General features: G+C 51.0%; 1 protein-coding gene across 1 annotated transcript; it reads left to right on the top strand.

Annotated features, from left to right (window-relative positions):
* The first annotated feature begins 441 nt into the window (after positions 1 to 441).
* On the top strand, positions 442 to 15,309 carry STC2 (stanniocalcin 2). The gene is made up of 4 exons (XM_027520371.1): positions 442 to 1,773; positions 3,811 to 3,953; positions 6,401 to 6,612; positions 11,874 to 15,309. Exons 1-4 carry the CDS (start codon positions 1,623 to 1,625, stop codon positions 12,274 to 12,276), a joined length of 909 nt encoding a protein of 302 aa, XP_027376172.1. The 5' UTR covers positions 442 to 1,622; the 3' UTR covers positions 12,277 to 15,309.
* Positions 15,310 to 18,469: the final 3,160 nt, after the last annotated feature.

Below are 18,469 nucleotides of genomic sequence, written 5' to 3'. Positions count from 1 at the left end.
GAGGGGTTGGAGCTGGTACCCAAGCTCACCTGTTCTCCAGCAGGAGGGTGGAGACGGCGGGGGAGGGGCGAAAGCGCGTCACCCGGGGTGAGTGGCGCTGCGCTCGCGTCCCCGCCCTCCCCCTGCCCTACGAGCCCCCAGAGCTGCGCCGTCGGACTGACGGTGCCCGGAGCAGTTCCTGTCCCCGGCCTCGGCGCGGGGGAGACGTGAGCGTGCACACGTACACACACAGCGGGGGAAGAGGCGCTCCCAGCGGCGCCCAACTTTCTCCCTGCTTCCGCAAGCCGGGGGGAGAAAGCAGTCGAGGGCGATCCAGCCCCGGCCGTGCTTGGGGAGGGAGCTCGAACAAGAAAGGAGAAGAGACGGAGAGAATTTCCTCAGGTTCTGTTTTTAGGGTTTAGGGAGATTTTTTTTTTTTTTTTTTTGACCTTTTCCATCCGATGAATGAAGAGTAAAGGGAACACAGAACGCGGCGGCGAGTAGCGCTTTGGGAAAATGGAAGAGTATGTTTGGAGACGCGTAAAGTTGCCTTTCAAGCTCCAGCCTCTGGGGCACGCGATGCTCCGCCGCGGGCTGACTCAGGGCTGCCCGGGCCTCCCTGCCACCCGCCTGTAAATGATGCAAGTCCAGTCTCTCACCTGGATCCCTGCAGCCCAGCCCAGAATCCGTCTGGATTGAGGGAGGGGCAAGAATCTGACACCTAAGGTGTGGCAAGGCCCACCACGGCGGGGCGAAAAGAAGATGGGGCAGCCGCTCAGGCAGAGTCCTGTATCTAGTGCTTTCTGCTCCTATCTTAAAATAGTTTGGAGGATTTTTTGTTTTTAATGCAAAGCATCACACCGCCAGGAATTCCCATCTGTGCCCAGCTTGCCCCGAGCACCACTGTGTCCAGGAAACTTCTCCAATCTGTCAAGGCCTCGGGGCTGGGAATCTCAACTAAATTACAAAAGGCAGAAAGAGGAAACTTTCCTAGCCAGTTGCGGGTGTGATGCGAGCCAGGAGCCTGAGGGGGTTGGAGGGGAGGGGGAACGCTGTCCCAGCGCAGACCATCCCCTCTCGCCTTTCTTTAGCTGCAACCGGAGCTGGGATTCGCTTTTAGTTAAGTCCGTTCGGCCATTGCCTTGGAGCACCCGCACACGCGCATGTATCTCCGGCCGCGCTCTTACACACTCACACACGCACGCAAACGCGTGGCCGTCGCCAGGTCGGCAACTTTGTCGGGCGCTCCCAGCGGCGCTCGGCTTCCTCCTGTAGTAGTTGGGCGCAGGCCCCGCCTCCCGGCCGTGTTGTCAAACGGGCGGGGGTCTCGGATTGGTCCAGCCGCTGGGACAACACCTGCTCGACTCCTTCATTCAAGTGACACCAGAGCTTCCAGGGATATTTGAGGCACCGTCCCTGCCATTGCCCGGCACTCGCGGCGCTGCTAACGGCCTGGTCACATGCTCTCCAGAGAGCTACGGGAGGGCGCTGGGTAACCTCTATCAGAGCCGCGGCCGCGAGGAGGGAAAAGGCGAGCCGGGAGGAAGAGTGGGAGGAGGAGGGGAAGCGGCGGAGGAGGAGGAAGAGGCGGAGGGGAGCACAAAGAATCCAGGTCTCCGGGCTGGAGGTTTACACCAAGAACCATGTGTGCCGAGCGGCTGGGCCAGTTCGTGACCCTGGCTTTGGTGCTGGTTACCTTCGATCCAGCTCGAGGGACCGACGCCACCAACACGCCCGAAGGTCCCCAAGACAGGGGCTCCCAGCAGAAAGGCCGTCTGTCCTTGCAGAACACAGGTAAGTGCGTGCGCCCCCGAGGCGGGGAGCTGCTGGGAGAAGACATCCCGCACCCACGCAGCGCGCCCCGGGCGCTTCGCCCAGAACTGGGCGCCCAACCTGGACCGCGCAAACTCTTGGGGTGGAGCGGGGCGTGAAGAGGAAAGCGCGCGGCAGAGCGAGGTCCACACCGGGCTCCGCGCGTCCGGAATCCGCACGTGCTGGCCGGGTGATGAGATGGCTGGGGCAGGACTTGTTGCTGTCCTCCCGGGGTCGAGGGTAAAGGAAGCACCGCATCACGCGGCCAGGGTCGGCTCCAGCGTTCCCGGACCGGTTCAAACCTCCCTGCTCCATCCTAACCGGCTTGCAGGAGGCACGGAGCGTCCCCGCTACCGGGCTGCGCTCTGAACCGAAGAACTTCTCTTCCCAGCCGGCGGGCCGCGGCAGGACTGTTTCTCCCCCTCCTCAGAAGATGCCCGACATCCAAGAACTTTGTAGGCGAGACAAATTGCATGGTGAACTTTCCCCCTTGTGGGGCATTCCTTTCGGAAGGGGCAGGGGCGGGTGCACTGAAGCGTCCCTCTGCGGTGCTGCCTCCGTCCCCAGCTCCAGAGCAGGTCAGCAAGAGAAGAAATGGTGACACGGCCCGAACCGTGCGCCGCAGCTGCTCGACCGGCTCTCCGTTTACCCGAGAGCTGCCAAGCACAACCAGGCGTGCAGGGCACGGGGCTGGCCCTTTTCCCAGCTCCAGGGAGAGGAAGAAAATCTGCCTAGCGCTTCTTCGCTCTTCACGGCCCTCCCTTTATTAAGGGGGCCTGCGAACCCGGCAGTGCCGTGCGTGCGTTCACCGCACGAGCAGGAATGCACGAGTGCCCATTAGGGGCGCCGGGAGCGAGTGAACCGCGGCCCTGCGCGCTCCGGGCCGGCGCGCCGGGGCCGCGCATGGGACCGTCCGGGAGTCTCCCACCTCCATAGGCAGATGCCAGCACCTCCGGCTCGCGCCCCGCTCGTCTCACCCACCTTTTCCCCTCCCAGAGCTTTCCCTGAGAATCAAACGTGATTTTCGCTAGTTGGTGACCCTCAACAAATACACGCCCCTCATTCTCTCGGCAGATTTAACCTGAATGCGGATTATCTCCTCCGACCCGCCCTTCTTCCAAAATATACTCTTCTGATGTAATTTTGTGGTTGGTTTAATTGGGTAGGGGGAAGGAAGGGAGAGAGGCTTTGCAGCCTGACAGTTAACTCCCTCTCAGCCTGTCCTTTCAGAGAGGCGAATTGGGGCCACATTCTGCGAAGGAGGGCAGCGGACACCCGGGTCGCGAGAAGTCTAGGGAATTAAGCGACATCTCACCCCAGATCTCTATTAAAAAGGAACCTCGAACTGCAAAGGTTGCGTTTCTGCAGACTAACCCCCATCTGACTCGACTCCTGAGCCTGCATGCAAGCAAACCGCAGTTTCCCTAGCCTGGTATTTTTAATGCGAATGGTTTGGAGGCGCTGCCTTAATAGGAGTTTTGTTTTGATTTTTAGGTGTTGAATCATAAAGCTAAATTGAAACTGCTTTTTGGACGCTCTCATTTGGGGGTCAGGAAGGAAATGGCCGTGATTTAATAGCAGCAGCTTCATCCAAGTACAGAAGAGTATTTCATTGATGAAGGACAGAAGGGAAAGACCAAGCTAATGGGTTGAAATTTTATTTTTGTCAGTGGGTTTAGAAAGCTGAAATATCTTCAGCTGTCAAACCAAGTATTCCCACAAATACTTTAATAAGATGAGAAGGATGAAAAAATGGAGTGTTCTGACCTAACTTCTCTTGTGACTTTTGTAATGTAGGTCTGGCTAATTTTTACAAAAATTTACAAATACTAGTTATCTTTATAAGTAGATTAAGTGATGAAATTTTCTTTCCTTGGTTTTTGGATCCCAAAACAATCATTTCTAACACTTTTTCTTAATTTTCCTTTTAGTCATTACTTTTATTTCAACCACCCTCTCTCTGCATTCCCCAGCATGACAGAGAATTTTGTATATGATTGTGTGTAATTCTCATTTTAGCGGAAATCCAGCACTGTTTGGTCAACGCTGGCGATGTGGGGTGTGGCGTGTTTGAATGTTTCGAGAACAACTCTTGTGAGATTCGGGGCTTACACGGAATTTGCATGACTTTTCTGCACAACGCTGGAAAATTTGATGCCCAGGTAAAAACCATATTGAGCACCAAGAATGTTTTGGGTTAGCAGAGCATGACTGAAACATTCAATGGAAAAAACTGTTAACAGAGTTTCCTAGCTGATCGTCATGATGGCTTTTAGTACTTGCCAGAGACCTTCCAGGTGTGCAGCAGGGTGCCAGTGACTCCCCACTCCACTCCTGGGGTTCAGCTTTCTGGACCTGTCATATCAGCCGAGTCTTCCTCCACTCGGAGGAAGTTTGCATGCACAGAATGGGATGGAGACCAAGCTGAACAATTATTTGAGGATTCTTAGCAGAGAAAACTCATAATAAATAATAAACATCTTGTAAGGGACACACGGTGTCTGGCTACTCAGAACCCAGTCTGTGAGGACCATAACATTAGGCTGGGGATAGGGCAGGAAAGTTCCGGGACTCCAATTAAACATGCCAAAAGCTATTTTCACCTAATAGGTAAGAATAAAAGAGACATGAAATTTGTAGAAATTTGTCATCTCCTAGAGGACATGTGGGCAGGCAGCATGGATAAATCAGGGCCTCCAGAGAGCAGACTTTTCTTCCTCCTAAGTAGCAGATCCTCCTCTCCCAACCTGAAAAGTTGGAACCCTGAATGAGTCCCGCTCTATATAATAAATATAGTCAGGGCCTGACCCACTTCACTTATCCCGGGGTCCCTAGGGTAAAAGCCTAGATGCCGCATGAGTAGGAAAAGAACCCAACAAGTAACCTTATGCCTCCAGTGCACACCATACAAACACATTTCAGGTGGAGTGGACCATTAGGCTCATCTCCTTAGTGTCCTCCCCAGCCTGTATATACACTGTGAAGTACCCTGTTGTCATTTCACTGGAGAGCCATGACTGTTTGGATGAGGCCAACAGCTGAGGTGTGATTTATGAACATCACCAGTTACCATGTACTGACATCCTGTAGACAGCCTGACAAAGCAACGCCTGGGAACCAGAAAGGGATGCGACAGGGCTGGCAGCCTCCCCTACAGAGGATGTGGGGTGCCAGCAAGGGAAACCAGGGAAGGAAAGAGGAGCAAAGTGTTTGAACTCCTTGAGATGCCCTAATAAAGCATCCCTTCTGGATTAACGGGAATTAGGAAACGTATAGGAAATCCGGAGGAAAGATGTGTATTTCAGGGCAATCCCACAGGATGTCAGGGAAGAATACTAAGAACAGATTGCTGCAGCCCTTGCATAAATTCATCTTCCTTTTTTTCCTCAACCAACAGGAGTACGTTCTCAAGTTAGAAGCATCCCTTTCAAGTCAGGTCTCAGCCCATAACTACTTAGTCAACCGGCACACCCTACCCTCCATCCTATTCAGCTCCCACTGGTGCGTCAGAGGAAAGGGAATCACCATGAGGTGGCTTTTCAGTGATCAGACTATCTGTAGACCTTTCAGCTGCTTCTACAGGAGAGGACAAATAAACGCACTGGCCGGCGTCCCACTTCCAACCTAAACCCATTTACTTTCTCAACTCCGTTACTTCCAGGCCTGTCTAAAACACAGGGGTGACCTCTCCAATGACAGCTCGCTTCCGTAGAAGAGGGGGTGTGAAGATCTCTGGGTGGGTATCCCACGGTGCCTCTGTGCCCCGCGAGGTTGATAAGGAAGCTAACGGCCCAGGCTCGCCCCCACACCAACAGCTGTCTCCTCTCTAGGATGAGAACAATCTCATGGGGTTGCCAGGAAAGAGAACTGCAGGCCAGATGTATGCCTGGCTGCCTTCGCCACTCGGAGGCCTGGGGCGAGGGGGAGGGGCCGTCAGCCGGGCAGTTCAGGCTCCAGATGCTGGCAGGCAGTGTGCCAGGCGGGCCTTTTAGAGGCAATAACCCTAACAGTTTAAAGGAGTCGAATTGCTTTCAGAAAGGAAAAGAATGCTCCTCCATAAAGGCTAGGAGGAGGAGAGAAAGAGTACGGGTTGGGGTCGGCGGGAGGCACTGAGGCAGGAAAGGCAGGCCCAGCTAGCACCCGACCTTCACATCACTAGAAGGAGCAGGAAAGAGGAGAGATTGCACACGCAGGCACCTGGGAAAAGCTCTCGCCGCGCACCTCCCAGGAGCTCTGGGCTTATGCCTGCCCAAATTTCCCTCGGGGTTTTGCCACCATACAGTCAACACTGGGCTTCCTTGAGGACAGAGGGCCACGGGAGCCGCAGGATGAGGGAGGCTAGTAGAGGAGTTTGGGAGGAAGGAAGCAACCGTGTCCGTCTCCCAGGTAACATCCTTTGGGGCTGAAGGCAGAGGTCTCACATCACTCTGGACAGACCTCCCGATGTAGCCTCAGCCTGTCACCTGCAAGATGTCCATCTGGATGAGGCCTTAAGGTTCGGTCGTCAGAAAAATCCCATGTAAGCCCAACAAGGGTCAGACTGTCAAAGCGTGTAATAAGGACTGGTCTCTTCCACCCCCTCTCCCTTCCCTGTCCCCTCCACTCTCAGGGCAAGTCGTTCATCAAAGATGCCTTGAAGTGTAAGGCCCACGCTCTGCGGCACAGATTCAGCTGTATAAGCCGGAAGTGTCCGGCCATCAAGGAAATGGTGTTCCAGTTACAGCGGGAATGCTACCTGAAGCATGATCTGTGCTCTGCCGCACAGGAGAACATCCGGGTGATGGTGGAGATGATTCACTTCAAGGACTTGCTGCTGCATGAGTGAGTGCTGCCCTGTGGGGGTGGGGCGGGGGTGGGGTGGGGTGATGCAACGTGGATGGAGGGAGAATTCTGCTGTGGTCCAGAGACAGTCTTCTTCAGTCTGATGGGTTGACTTGTAGAGGCTGAACTCTCCTGTTAAATGGGAGGTTGTGGTTTACCAAGGAAAGCTGCACTGACTCCCCTGAGCGTCCCTTTCTGGCTGGCCTTCAGGAAAAGCAAAAGAAATTTCCACCATCAGTTTCAAAATTCAAAGCAATAGCAACAGGAAATCTTTTTCACTGAGCGTGAAATGTGTGGAATTCAGGAACACCTTTTGTCTTTCCTTCAGCCAGAATCCCAACAGTTCTGAGTGTTCCGAGTTGCCATGTAGGTACCCCAGCAGATGACCAAGGGTTGGTAATATATACTGAGTACGTACTGAGTGCCAGGCATTGTGCTAAGGCTTCATATGAATTTTTCACTTGATCTTCATGACAGCACCATGAGCTAGGTACCATTCTCATCTCCATCTTACAGATGAGAAAACTGAGATTCAGTGTAGTAAAGGTCACACAGACAATGATGGAGGAGCCTGGCAGTCCAGCTCCAGGACTTATACTCTTAAATATCAATAGCTTTTTCCCTTGCCTCCATAAGCTCTGCTTTCCCTTAGAAGGTCCAATTCACCTTCTCCAACATTCATGCCCTCCCAGAGAAAATGCAAAACAAATGGTAAAATCCTTAATCAGCTAAACACCTTTATGCCAAAATGAGGGGATAGGAACATACTCTTTGGAAGACTTGCAATTCAATCATAAACCCAGGATATCTTCCTTTAAAAGCATACAATGGCTCCTTTCTTGGGGACTCAGGGCAGAAAGTAAGGTACTAACTAAGCAGCCCAGTACAAGTCACTGCACTGTTAGTCTTTGCCCAGTGACTCACTGCGCCAAATCAGTACAATTTTATCAATCCTTTCTCCTTAGTTCATGCCATAGCCTCCCTCAACTACGTCACTAAACAGGCCACTCCCCATCCCACCCACACCACCTAGACCACAGAGAATAGCAGCCATCACCTGTCACTTTCCACTTGGTTATAAGGCTCTAGGTACCTTGCAACACCCCTGGTGCAGTGTTAGAATTATTGGATACACCATGAATCTCTATAGGCAGCTCTTGCCAGGAGCAAAGTGATGTTGCCTTTGCCTTGAGTTACACTGTGTTCTCAGTCGCTCAGTCACGTCTGACTCTTTGTGGGCTGATGGATTGTAGCCCACCAGGCTCCTCTGTCATGGATTTTCCAGGCAAGAATATTGGAGCAGGTTGCCATTTCCTACTCCAGGGGATTTTCCTGACCTAGGGATCAAACCCACATCTCTTACATCTCCTTCACTGGCAGTCGAATTCTTTACCACCAGCACCACCTAGAAAGCCTGAGTTATACTAATGCCCAATAAAATATTTTCTATTCTTCCAAATCTCTGTAAAGAATCAAACCAAGAATAGCATCAACAACAATAGCAATAACAATAACTGTCATTTTCTGAGTGGGCCAGGCCCTTGGCCAGGGACTTGGCCTGGATTATCTCATTTACCTTTCCCAACAGTGCTACAAGCCAGAGAATACTAACCCCACACAAGACAGAAAGAACGTGAAGCTAAGAAGTTAAAGATCTTGCTCTGAGATTCAATTCCTAATTTCCAACTTGGGAATTGGTGCTTCTGAAGCCAGTTGTCAGGAATGGACCTCAAACCTCCTTGTCCTGGCCTCCATTCTCCCCACTAGACCAACTAAAGGCTCATTGGTCCCCAGGTGCAGCAAGATTTTTTCCCTTTTTTCAAAAACAGCCCGTTACACAAGCAGAATACTGAGATTCCCTTCCTTCAGGTGCCCCTGCAAGAGGCAGACACTCCACTGCTGAGAAACTCCTGAAGTTCATTTGTTCTCAACTCACTCTCCTCCATCAGAGATAGTTTGTTGGCTTCAAAAATGGGTGACAGGGCACTAGTTTTTAATTCTGTAACACATTCCTGGAGCCAAGAAGACTTTTGTTTCTTTGGAGAAAAGTCTTTGGGAAAACTGAAGGTTTTGAGGGGTTTTGCCACCCCACCGCACCTTTGCATTTAAGAAGACAGAAAGCACTATGGCTTTCTGATGTCTCCTCCATGGAAACATCATCCATGGGACCCTTACTTCCAAAAGGCTCCATGCATCATTTAGAGCCCATATAGCCCCTACCCCAGCCTGCTCTGGAAATGCAGGTGGTCTACCCCAAAAGCAAACCTGGGCCTTTTCCTTGAATACTCAGTGTGGCTATATGCAGTTCCTCTTACTAAGCCAGCAATTCTAGCTCCCCACAAAATCCCACTGCCTTCCCTTCTGAAGCTGCAATGGCACTCTGTCAACTAGTATTTAAAGCTGAACTGAATTTTTTTTTTTTTAGTTTTTCTTAACTATCTTGACTGATTTGGGCACCAAAGATCCCATCAGTCCCCGAATATCAAGAAGGCCATTTAAGAATGTGTGACCTTGGCCACAGACAAGAAAATGAAAACTGAATTTGCTCTTCCCTCTAGAGAGAAGGAAATCATAGGCATCCTAGAATCCACATCACCCCCATCCCTCAACCTGACCCTCACCTAACCCCTAAAACACTCACATTCAGTTAAAGTGACTTCCTGTTCCCCTCACCGCTGCCCTGCTCCCCTCACCGCTGCCCTGCTCCCCTCACCACTGCCCTGCTCCCCTCACTGCTTCCCGCCCCACTTTCTCCATATCACCCGCTTGGCCATCAGACACCCTGTCACTGGGTGCTGGCAGCCTCCAGGCACATCCCCCTCCAAGTATTTTTAAAAACCCTTTAGCCTTGCTGACGCCCGGTGGAGAGAGCTGGGCTTTGTCATTAGACACGGGCTGAGCTAGCAGCCTGAGAAGGCACCATGCCAGCTTGAAACACAGCTTAGATGAACACACCCCTCCCCGTGGTTCACAGCTTTCTCCTCGGCAGAGACTGCCAAGGGCAGAAAAGAGCGTGGGGTAGTCCAGCCTTCTGGGATCCGCCTTGGGATTCAGCAAGTTCATCTGTCAGGCAGGATGCCCTGCTGAAGGAGGCCAATAGGCAGTCCATGGATTCCCAAGAGGGCCCTTCCTCTCCTTACTCTGGGGAAAGAAACTTCCCCAGAAGCATCCCCAAAAGACAGATGCTTAGTCTCTGTGATCTGCTTATCTAGCCACAGGAGGTGGCAGGCAGGATCAGGTGCTACAATCCCAATGATGCTCTAGCAGACACTCAGTGAACTTGACCTCCCTGAGGCTGTCAGTGCTAGTTTTCAAAAGATGGAAAGAAACGGACATGCAGGGAGCACGTCCCTCATGTGCCCATGCCCTCCTCTCTCGGCTGAAGTCAACTTGGGTCATCACTGTCCTTGTCACGGTGAGGGGCCTGCCTTCAAGACTTTCCGCACCCTGCCCATCAGCTGTGCCCAGACTCTCCGACTCCAAAGGCATCAAGTAAGCCTTAAAAGGCAGCTTGATCTCTGTCAGCCGGAACATTCCTCCTCTCCGCTCTCAGCCCAGCCCCAGGCCTTCTCGGCCCAGAAGCTTCCAAAAGCCACTTTCTCCCCCACCATGTCTCTGTTTTTCTATCTATGACATGAGGACAGTTCACTCAATTACAACTTGAGGACTAATTCATAAAAATGGCAGCAAACTGCTTCACAAGTCTTCAAATAGTCTGCCCTTCCTGCTAGGCAACAACAGCCAACATGCAGAGAAAAGATTCAAATGGTCTGTAGGGCAGCGTCCCAGTGGTACAGGCTCACCGAGGAAAAAAAGGCTTGTTCCTATAAATGAGCTCACGTGCCAGAGTGGTTTCCTGCCCAAGGGGATGGCCCAGTGCATGGACAGAAAGACCCAGAAATTCTGCCAGTGAGGGCTGCTTAAGAAAGCTTATTAGCCACCTGGAACATGCCATATCCCTCTCCACACCTTGGGGATTTTAAGAGTCTAGTGAGATGTAAGAAAGACTTGGTGAGTTGGCCAGGAGATCCCATTGCTGGGGGCACCTTTTGCCAGATGGGCCCCAAAATAGGCATACTGCTCCGGCTTTCTGCACACACTTCCACCCCCAAGAGGAAGGTACGTAGTCATTCCTCCTTCAGCACTTTTCCTAAAGACGGCCTGAGCAACTGGTCCTCCCCCTGGGAACCAAGCATGCTTATTTCACAGACAGCTGGCTCTTGTCCCAAGCACAGAGGCCCCTCTCTGCCAGGCCAGCTCTCACCTCCCTTTGTGGGGAAGCCCAGAACGAAAGAATAAAGCTGTTCAGACAGCCACTCCCCCGCCTCAGCCTCTGCCACCAAGGAAGGGATATCTTGGTTGGAATCTACACCCCAGCCCCACCCTTCACCTGTTCCAGACGCCTCCAGATACAAAGGAGAATGCGTCCAGAAACTTCCCCAAACACCCTTCATTATCATGAGCCCAAACCAGGGGCAAATACACACATGGGGAAAGTGGTTTTGGGGGAGCCTAACTTAAGACTAGGCTTATCGAGGAGAAGGACACCCAGTGCAAAGCCAGCCAATCTCGCTTCCCTGCCATAAAGACTCCTCAGTTTAGTATTTAAGGCCCGTCACCATTTGCCTAAGTAGTACTCCACTGGCTCCAAGACCCATTTCCCCTCCTGCTAAAATCCTCCTAGTTAGCACACCCTAAACATGCCTGGGGACTTCCCTGGTGCTCACACAATTAAAGAATTCTGCAATGTCGGAGACCTGGGTTTGATCCCTGGGTTGGGAAGATCCCCTGGAGGAGGGCATGGCAACCCACTCCAGTATTCTTGCCTGGAGAATCCCCATGGACAGAGGAGCCTGGCAGGCTACAGTCCATGGGAATCACAAAGAGTCAGAGACAACTGAGCAACTACTCAGAGCACAGCACAAACGGGCCTGGAGCTCCCCTGCCCTCCTCGTTCCCACAGCTGTGTGCCTCACTCCCCAGGGCTTCTTTCTAGGCTTCTAGCACAGACACCTGTGTATTGTCAGGGGCCCTTTTTCTTGTGGCGGGCTCCCTCCCCCAGGCTCCAGTTCCCTCCAGTGCCTGGCAGGGAGCCCAGTACTCCACAGAATCCAGGTAAAGGCTTGCAGTAATTCCAGGAACATCTTTTGCCAAACCAAACCCAAGTCAAGCATTGGCCAGGTCTCTCCCCTCCTGTGGGTCCTGCCCTCCTTAGCCCACAGGAGGCGTTCTCCAGCCCCGGTCTCTGTCTCAATCCCCAGACCCTACGTGGACCTAGTGAACCTGCTGCTGACCTGTGGGGAGGAGGTGAAGGAGGCCATCACCCACAGCGTCCAGGCTCAGTGTGAGCAGAGCTGGGGAAGCCTGTGCTCCATCCTGAGTTTCTGCACCTCGGCCATCCAGAGACCCCCCACGGCGCCACCCGAGCACCAGCTCCAGGGCGACAGGGCCAAGCTCTCCAGGGGCCACCCCGCGGAAATGGGTCACCACCTTGCGGAGCCCAGCAGTCGGGAGACCGGCCGAGGTGCCAAGGGTGAGCGAGGTAGCAAGAGCCACCCCAACGCCCACGCCCGGGGCAGAGCGGCCGGCCCTGGGGCCCAGGGAACTTCTGGAAGCAGCGAGTGGGAGGATGAACAGTCTGAGTATTCCGATATCCGGAGGTGAAATGAAAGGCCCGGCCGGGAAATCTTTTCCTCCACGCCGTCCATTTTCTTCTCTCTGGACATTCCAAAACATTTGCCATTAAAGAGGGGGGCGATCACTCGCAGGATGTGATGGGGATTGCGGACTTGATTGGAGCTGTGTTAGCGGCATGAACAGGTGAGGCGGAGGCTCCCTCGGCAGGGCTCGGTTGTGCCTGGTGTGTCCCGCACCCACACATCCCAACGGGAGGTCGTCCTCCTCGCAACTTTGCCTTCTTTCCATCCGCGGAGACCCTGGGCTATGGCTTGCGGCTCCCTTTTCCTTGGGAGGTGACGAGAGGGGAGGGGTGACCCGCGGGGGCCAGACTGTGCGCTTGGTGCTGGGCCCCGCCCCCAGCTTCTGCGCAGACAGTCCTAGCGGAGCGCAGCTGGATTCCGGCGCAGGAGTGGGTGTGCAATCTCCCTGGGAATCGGGAGAAGGGTGGAGCGGGGGCAGGGCCGTGTGGGTGCTTGGTGCCAAACAGAAATCCAGTTTCTTGCATGGGACCTTGAGGTTGGAATAACTTGGGACGGGGCGGGGATGTGTGGGGGCGGCGAGGATTCTAAGTGTAATTTCTGAGCCATTGTTCTGTCTAGGGGACCCTGCTGCAGGGAGTGGCCCCTGTGTGTCTGTATTTTAACCACTGCTTCGAGTCTCGATTTCACTTTTTTATTTATCCAGTTACATCTCCGTATCTGTCTAAATAAATAGCTTTCAAACAAGCAACTGGGTCATTAAAACCAGCTCAAAGGAAAGCAAAAAGCAACCCATCTTTGGGGGCTGAATTTTTTTTTTAAGTGCTATTTTTAAAGTAATCAAAAAGTGATGTAGCTTTATGTCTGACTGCCTGACATGGGCTCATTGCCACTAGCACAAAGCCCACCCTGGAAAAAATGCACACAGGGGTGCATTTGACAGAATTCCCTTTGCCTTTTGGTACCTCGCCTTGATCCTCAGCCAAGACGGACCCTGGTTCCATTGGGCCGAGTTGGAAAGCTGGCCTGTCCATGCTAGAGGCTGGAAAAGGGGAACACAGAAGGACTACTTGGTAATTTTCACCAGGGAATGCCGACCTTTTATGTAAACGGAGGAGACTGCTGCACATCACTGGGGGACAAGATTTCCCAGATCCAGAATGAAAATTTAGCAATGAGAAAAGGAGTCAGAGTGGACAAAGAAAAGCAGGGAGGAGAGACAGAACTGAGAATACAGGGAAAGGATTAGAACAGAAAGCACCGGCAATGGATGTCTTGTGGTTACTGAAGAGGTCTCAGAGGTAGGCCTTTTCTCTCTCCTGACAGAGCTTGTCCTTTCTTGCAGCCGGTACTCAAATAGGAGCCCAGTATTGCAAGGAATGGATGGATGTTCTGGGCCAGGTCCTTCTAGAACAGGGGTCAACAAACCTTGTCTGTAAAGGTCCAGATAGTGAATACACTGTTTTCAGTTTGGCAGGTTATATGGGTTTTGTTGCAGCTACTCAACTCAGCCTTTGTTGCCTGAAAGCAGAAACATACATAGACAACACATAACAAATAGGCTTGGCTCCACTCCATTAAGATTTTATTTAACAAGCGCCCAGCTGGATTTGGCTCTTGGGCCTGAGTTTGCTGACTGCTGTTCTAGTGACTGGGCAAAAAAGTATGCATCCTCCATTTATATCAACTCATAGCTCTCCCTCAAAGCAACCTGAGGCCAGAGATAAAGAGGCTATATTTATCTGCTAAAAAATGATTTGTTCCCAGAATGCCCTACCCAAAGCCCAGCTAGTGTTTAGATAACCTAAATCCAGCCTCACTGCTGCCAGGACAGGGTGCCAGAGCGCCGTTTTCCCAATCTCTCACGATGCATGTTGGAAAGAAACCATCTGTTGGGGGGAGGGGTACAAAAGGCTGGGAGAAGCACCTAGAAAGAGCGGGAGTTGCAGAAAAGAGATGTGCTTGATCCAGCTCTGCCCTCCGAGAGAGGAGGACCGGTGTGTCAGGCTCTGCCATGGCAACTGACCGTAAGCCATGGCGTCTGAAGCCACACAGCACGTGGACTGTTTTCTTTACATCACTCAAAAGCTGAAGCAATAACATTCTCTCGCGTTGCTGGGTCAGCTGCTCATTTGTTCGCCCGCTTCTGGGCTGGGTGGGTGAAAGGCATCACTTTTACATTTTCCTCAGTGTAAATGTTTTACATGTTCGCTACTGACGCCCCATGTGTTGCTTCTGTTGTAAATATTTGTCATTTGTATTTATTATCTCGGTGTTTTCCCCCGAGGCATAAAATTGCTTCCTATGTTGCTCTGAACCCCCTCATTGATCACTGTTGTGTATTTTTTCATGCCGCTGCTTTGTTTCTTCTCAAAAGTCAGGTAGAAATCCTTGCATTCTGGTTCCTAAAGTTTTGAAGCCTACAGTAGTATTTATTGCTGAGATTCTTTATCTCAAAACTGGGGAAAATCCAAATTCCTGTAAGCATGGACAGAGGCATTTGTACAGTCTAAAATGTAAGCAAAGTCGTCCTTAAAATTAGACCCTCCACTTGGGGCTTCGTACTTCATACAAATTTACTCCTGAGCCTTCCTTTGAGGAAGGATGTGGATTTCCAAATAAAGATATGATGTTTATTTTGAGCCTTGCATCTTAACAAGATGATCCGAACACCTCTCCTTTGTATCAATAAATAGCCCTGTTATTCTGAAATGAGAGGCCTTAGTAGAGTGAAATGCTGACACTCAAAACTAAATAAATAGAAAATGCTAGCCCAGAGCTGTAGCTGTACTTTCACACACAGACACACACACAGAAATTTCAGCTCGAACCTAGGAAAAGGCTTCGTTTAGAATAACATGGACAAACAACGCTTCCAGGGCCCGTTTTCCTAACGAAGAGCAGCCCTCGTGTGATCTCAGCATCGGCACCGTGATAAGTTATAAGATCTGTTTCTGTTAGGGATTTAGGCAGCAGGATCTGTACTTTGTCACATTGCATTATCTTTCTCCAAGCCTTAATAAAGGTTTTAAATAACTGACTTCCTCTTGAGTAGCATTTTTTGTCTGAGAGAGCTTTGGGTGGGCCAAGGGGATGGCTGTGAGCAAGTGGACTTTGAGTCCATTAAATACTGGATGTTCAGATATCTACAAGATAGAAACAGGCTCATAGATGTAGAGAACAGAGGTGTGCCTGCCAAAAGGGGAGGGGGCTGGGAGGGTTGGGGGTTTGGGACTAGAGGCAAACTGTTACATATAGGATGGATAAACAAGGCCCCAGGACTTCCCTGGTGGCCTTGTGGTTAAGATTCTGGGTTTTCACTGTGGTGGCCCAGGTTCCATTCCTGGTTGGAGAAGATCTCACAAGCCACATGGTGTAACCAAAAGAAAAAACAACAAGGACCTACTGTATAGCACAGGGAACTATTTTCAATATCCTATGATAAGCCGTGATGGAAAATAATGTGAAAAAGAATATATATGTGTGTGTGTGTATATACATATATAATTGAGTCACTTTGCTATACAGCAAAAGATAATACAACATTGTAAATCAATCATATGTCAGTTTAAAAAATGTAATGGTGAATGTTCAGTTTACAGGGAGAGGAACTCAGGGAAGAAGACTACTCTGGGCTTTTCTTCCCCCACAGGGACTCTGTCCAAAACCCTGCCTGAACCACCCAAAGAGGAGGCTGAGCTTCTGTGGCCAGCCTGAAAGCACCAACCCCAAGGCCATCAGGGTGGTCCTCACAGCTCCTTCTGGAGTGCACAGACCTTGGAGTCAGCTACCCTTTCTTGCAGATGGGGCCTACAGAGGACGCCACCAGCATAATTAAGTCTTGTCAGAAAACAGCTCAGGGGCCAGGGGCTCTGCACAGGCAGGGAAACCTCCTCCTCACCTCTCCCTTCCTGAGCACTACTAGAGAGCTGGAGTCCCTGATTTACTAATCTTGTGGTTTATTCCACCATTGGCATACCTACTATGTTCTCAGCACCATGCCAGGCATCTTGCATACGTAACTTCATCCCCACTACATCCCACATGCAGAAGATATCATCCCCACTTTACAGGTGAAGAAACCAAGGTATAGGAAAGTAAAGCAACTTCTCCCAAACCCTGTGACTAGGGGCAGGGGTGGGGGTGGGGGACATCTGAACTCGAACCCAGATCTGTGACTCTAAGCCCTCATGCTTTCCCCTACTTCAGGCCCAGATTCTTCACATACAATTTATTTTTAATTTAAACCAATCAGTATGATTCTATTTTACACAGGGCTTAAAGAAAGAATAATTATACTCTTATATTTATAGCACCAGGCCTCCAAGGAATTCTGCTTTAGAATGGAAAGGAAAATTGATGCTCTCACCTTTCCTCTCTGCAAAGACAGATTTTAGTTCAGATTAAGGGAGGGGAGGAAAATCACGGAGTCTGATCCTTTTCAGTGCATATGAGTAATTTTTTTTTAAGATGCTTCTTAAGTGTTCCTAAGGAAAGCCTTTGGGGAGTGGCTGGCTGGAGTGACCATGCGGACTGAGTTTTCTCCACTAAACCCACCCAATCGCCAGCCCTGTCTTGAGACGTCAGGCTTCGCTGAAATCTTCACCAACGCCATCCCCCTCATCACGATAGCTGCAGTTTCCTGTGACTCTGTTACGTGCCCCCTGTGCTGCTTGGTGCTTTACAGATACCATTTCTGAGCTTCATTTTACAAATGAAAAGATTGAAGCCCAAAGGCATCTTAATTTGCCTAGAGCCATCACAAGGCTAGCAAGCTCCAGGGGGTGGCAGGGCTCAGTCATCATTGTCTTCTATCTGTCGATTACCCCTGATGTGAAAATGTGGGTTAAATACACCTAGTGTTCAGAAATGCAGCTACCTCCCTCCCCCCAACGCTCAGAACTGCTCCAGTCCACTGGTTCAGGAATGATGAGGCTGTGGGAGGGCTAGAAGATCTTCCAAATATGCTGGATTTAAGCAAAGTTTTCAAAGGAAGCTGGAGCTGTGGGTCCCACAATCTGGAGACAGAAATCTGAATTTATTCTAAAGTCGACAAAAAAGAAAGCCTCCTACTGAAGAGGGAACAAGTCTTGGCCAGAGAACAAGTTTCATGTCAAATTGTTCTGTGGGGTCAGAGAAAAGATCAATACAAGCCTAGGGCTAGGAGTCATATGAGGCTGCTAGCATAAGAAGTTCAGTTTTTATCACTCCCCAGAAAGAACATACAATTCAAAAGTCACTCCCTAAAGAGAAATGGGGGGAAAGCCACAAAGCCAACCTAAGCTGATGCATGAAATGGGCCCTGTTTCACTCAGCAGGATGAACCCTGCTGTCCCACAGGACCTGGGCATGTGCCCACTGCACCATTTAACATCAGCTGGGTGAGCTAAAGCTTGGGAGAGGCAAGAGAAGCCCCTCCAGGAATTCTGATGCAGGTCAACTGTTCACAAGGTACAGAGGAGAACTGGCTAGTTCCATGTTCCACTGGAGAGCTTCCAAAGATTTTTGTGGCTCTTAAAGCAAAGGAGTGCCCATGTAAAAAGCAGTGGCACACTCACAAGCCGGCTTGCTCGCCCTCACAAGCCATGAAGAGCACTCAGCAGAGGAGGAGGGGCACCGGAGAGGGCTTCGCGCAGGGAAGACAACTAGGCCCTGGAATCTTGTCCTGATCGTTTGTTGCTGTGTTAACGAACAACCCCAAAACTTAGTACATTGGAACAACGATTTTATTTTGCTCACAATTTTGTGGGTCAGAAACTTAGAAAGGGCTCTGCTGGGTGGTTGGTCTCTTCCCCAGATGGCGTTAGCTGCCTTCCCAGATGGATGGATGTGCCCTTCAAGTAGTCAAGGTGACTACTCAGAGCTCCCAGTCCCTTCCCCCTCCCCCTTCTTGCTCTTTCTCCACGTGACCTCTCACCCCTGAGGCCTTGCAAAGTGTGGCCATTTCAGGGTGGTCAGTCTCCCTTCTTTCATGGTGACTGGCTTCCCCAAGAGAGGATGGAGAATTTTACAGCACACTCTGCAGATATAAACTAGGGTTTGGACTTCATCCTTGGAAATGAATGTCACAAGGGCAGAGACTGTCACTTCTGCACACAATTTCATGTCCCTCCAGTGACCCTGCCATCACACAGCTAGAATGAATGAATGAGTGAAACCTCTTGTCCAAAAGGATGCCAAATTGTCAAATCAGATAAGTT

The sequence above is a fragment of the Bos indicus x Bos taurus genome, chromosome 20, assembly GCF_003369695.1.
Source record: "Bos indicus x Bos taurus breed Angus x Brahman F1 hybrid chromosome 20, Bos_hybrid_MaternalHap_v2.0, whole genome shotgun sequence".
In the NCBI taxonomy this organism is placed as follows: Eukaryota; Metazoa; Chordata; class Mammalia; order Artiodactyla; family Bovidae; genus Bos; species Bos indicus x Bos taurus.
Note: the sequence above shows the minus strand (reverse complement) of the source record. Positions and strands in the feature narration are given on the sequence as shown.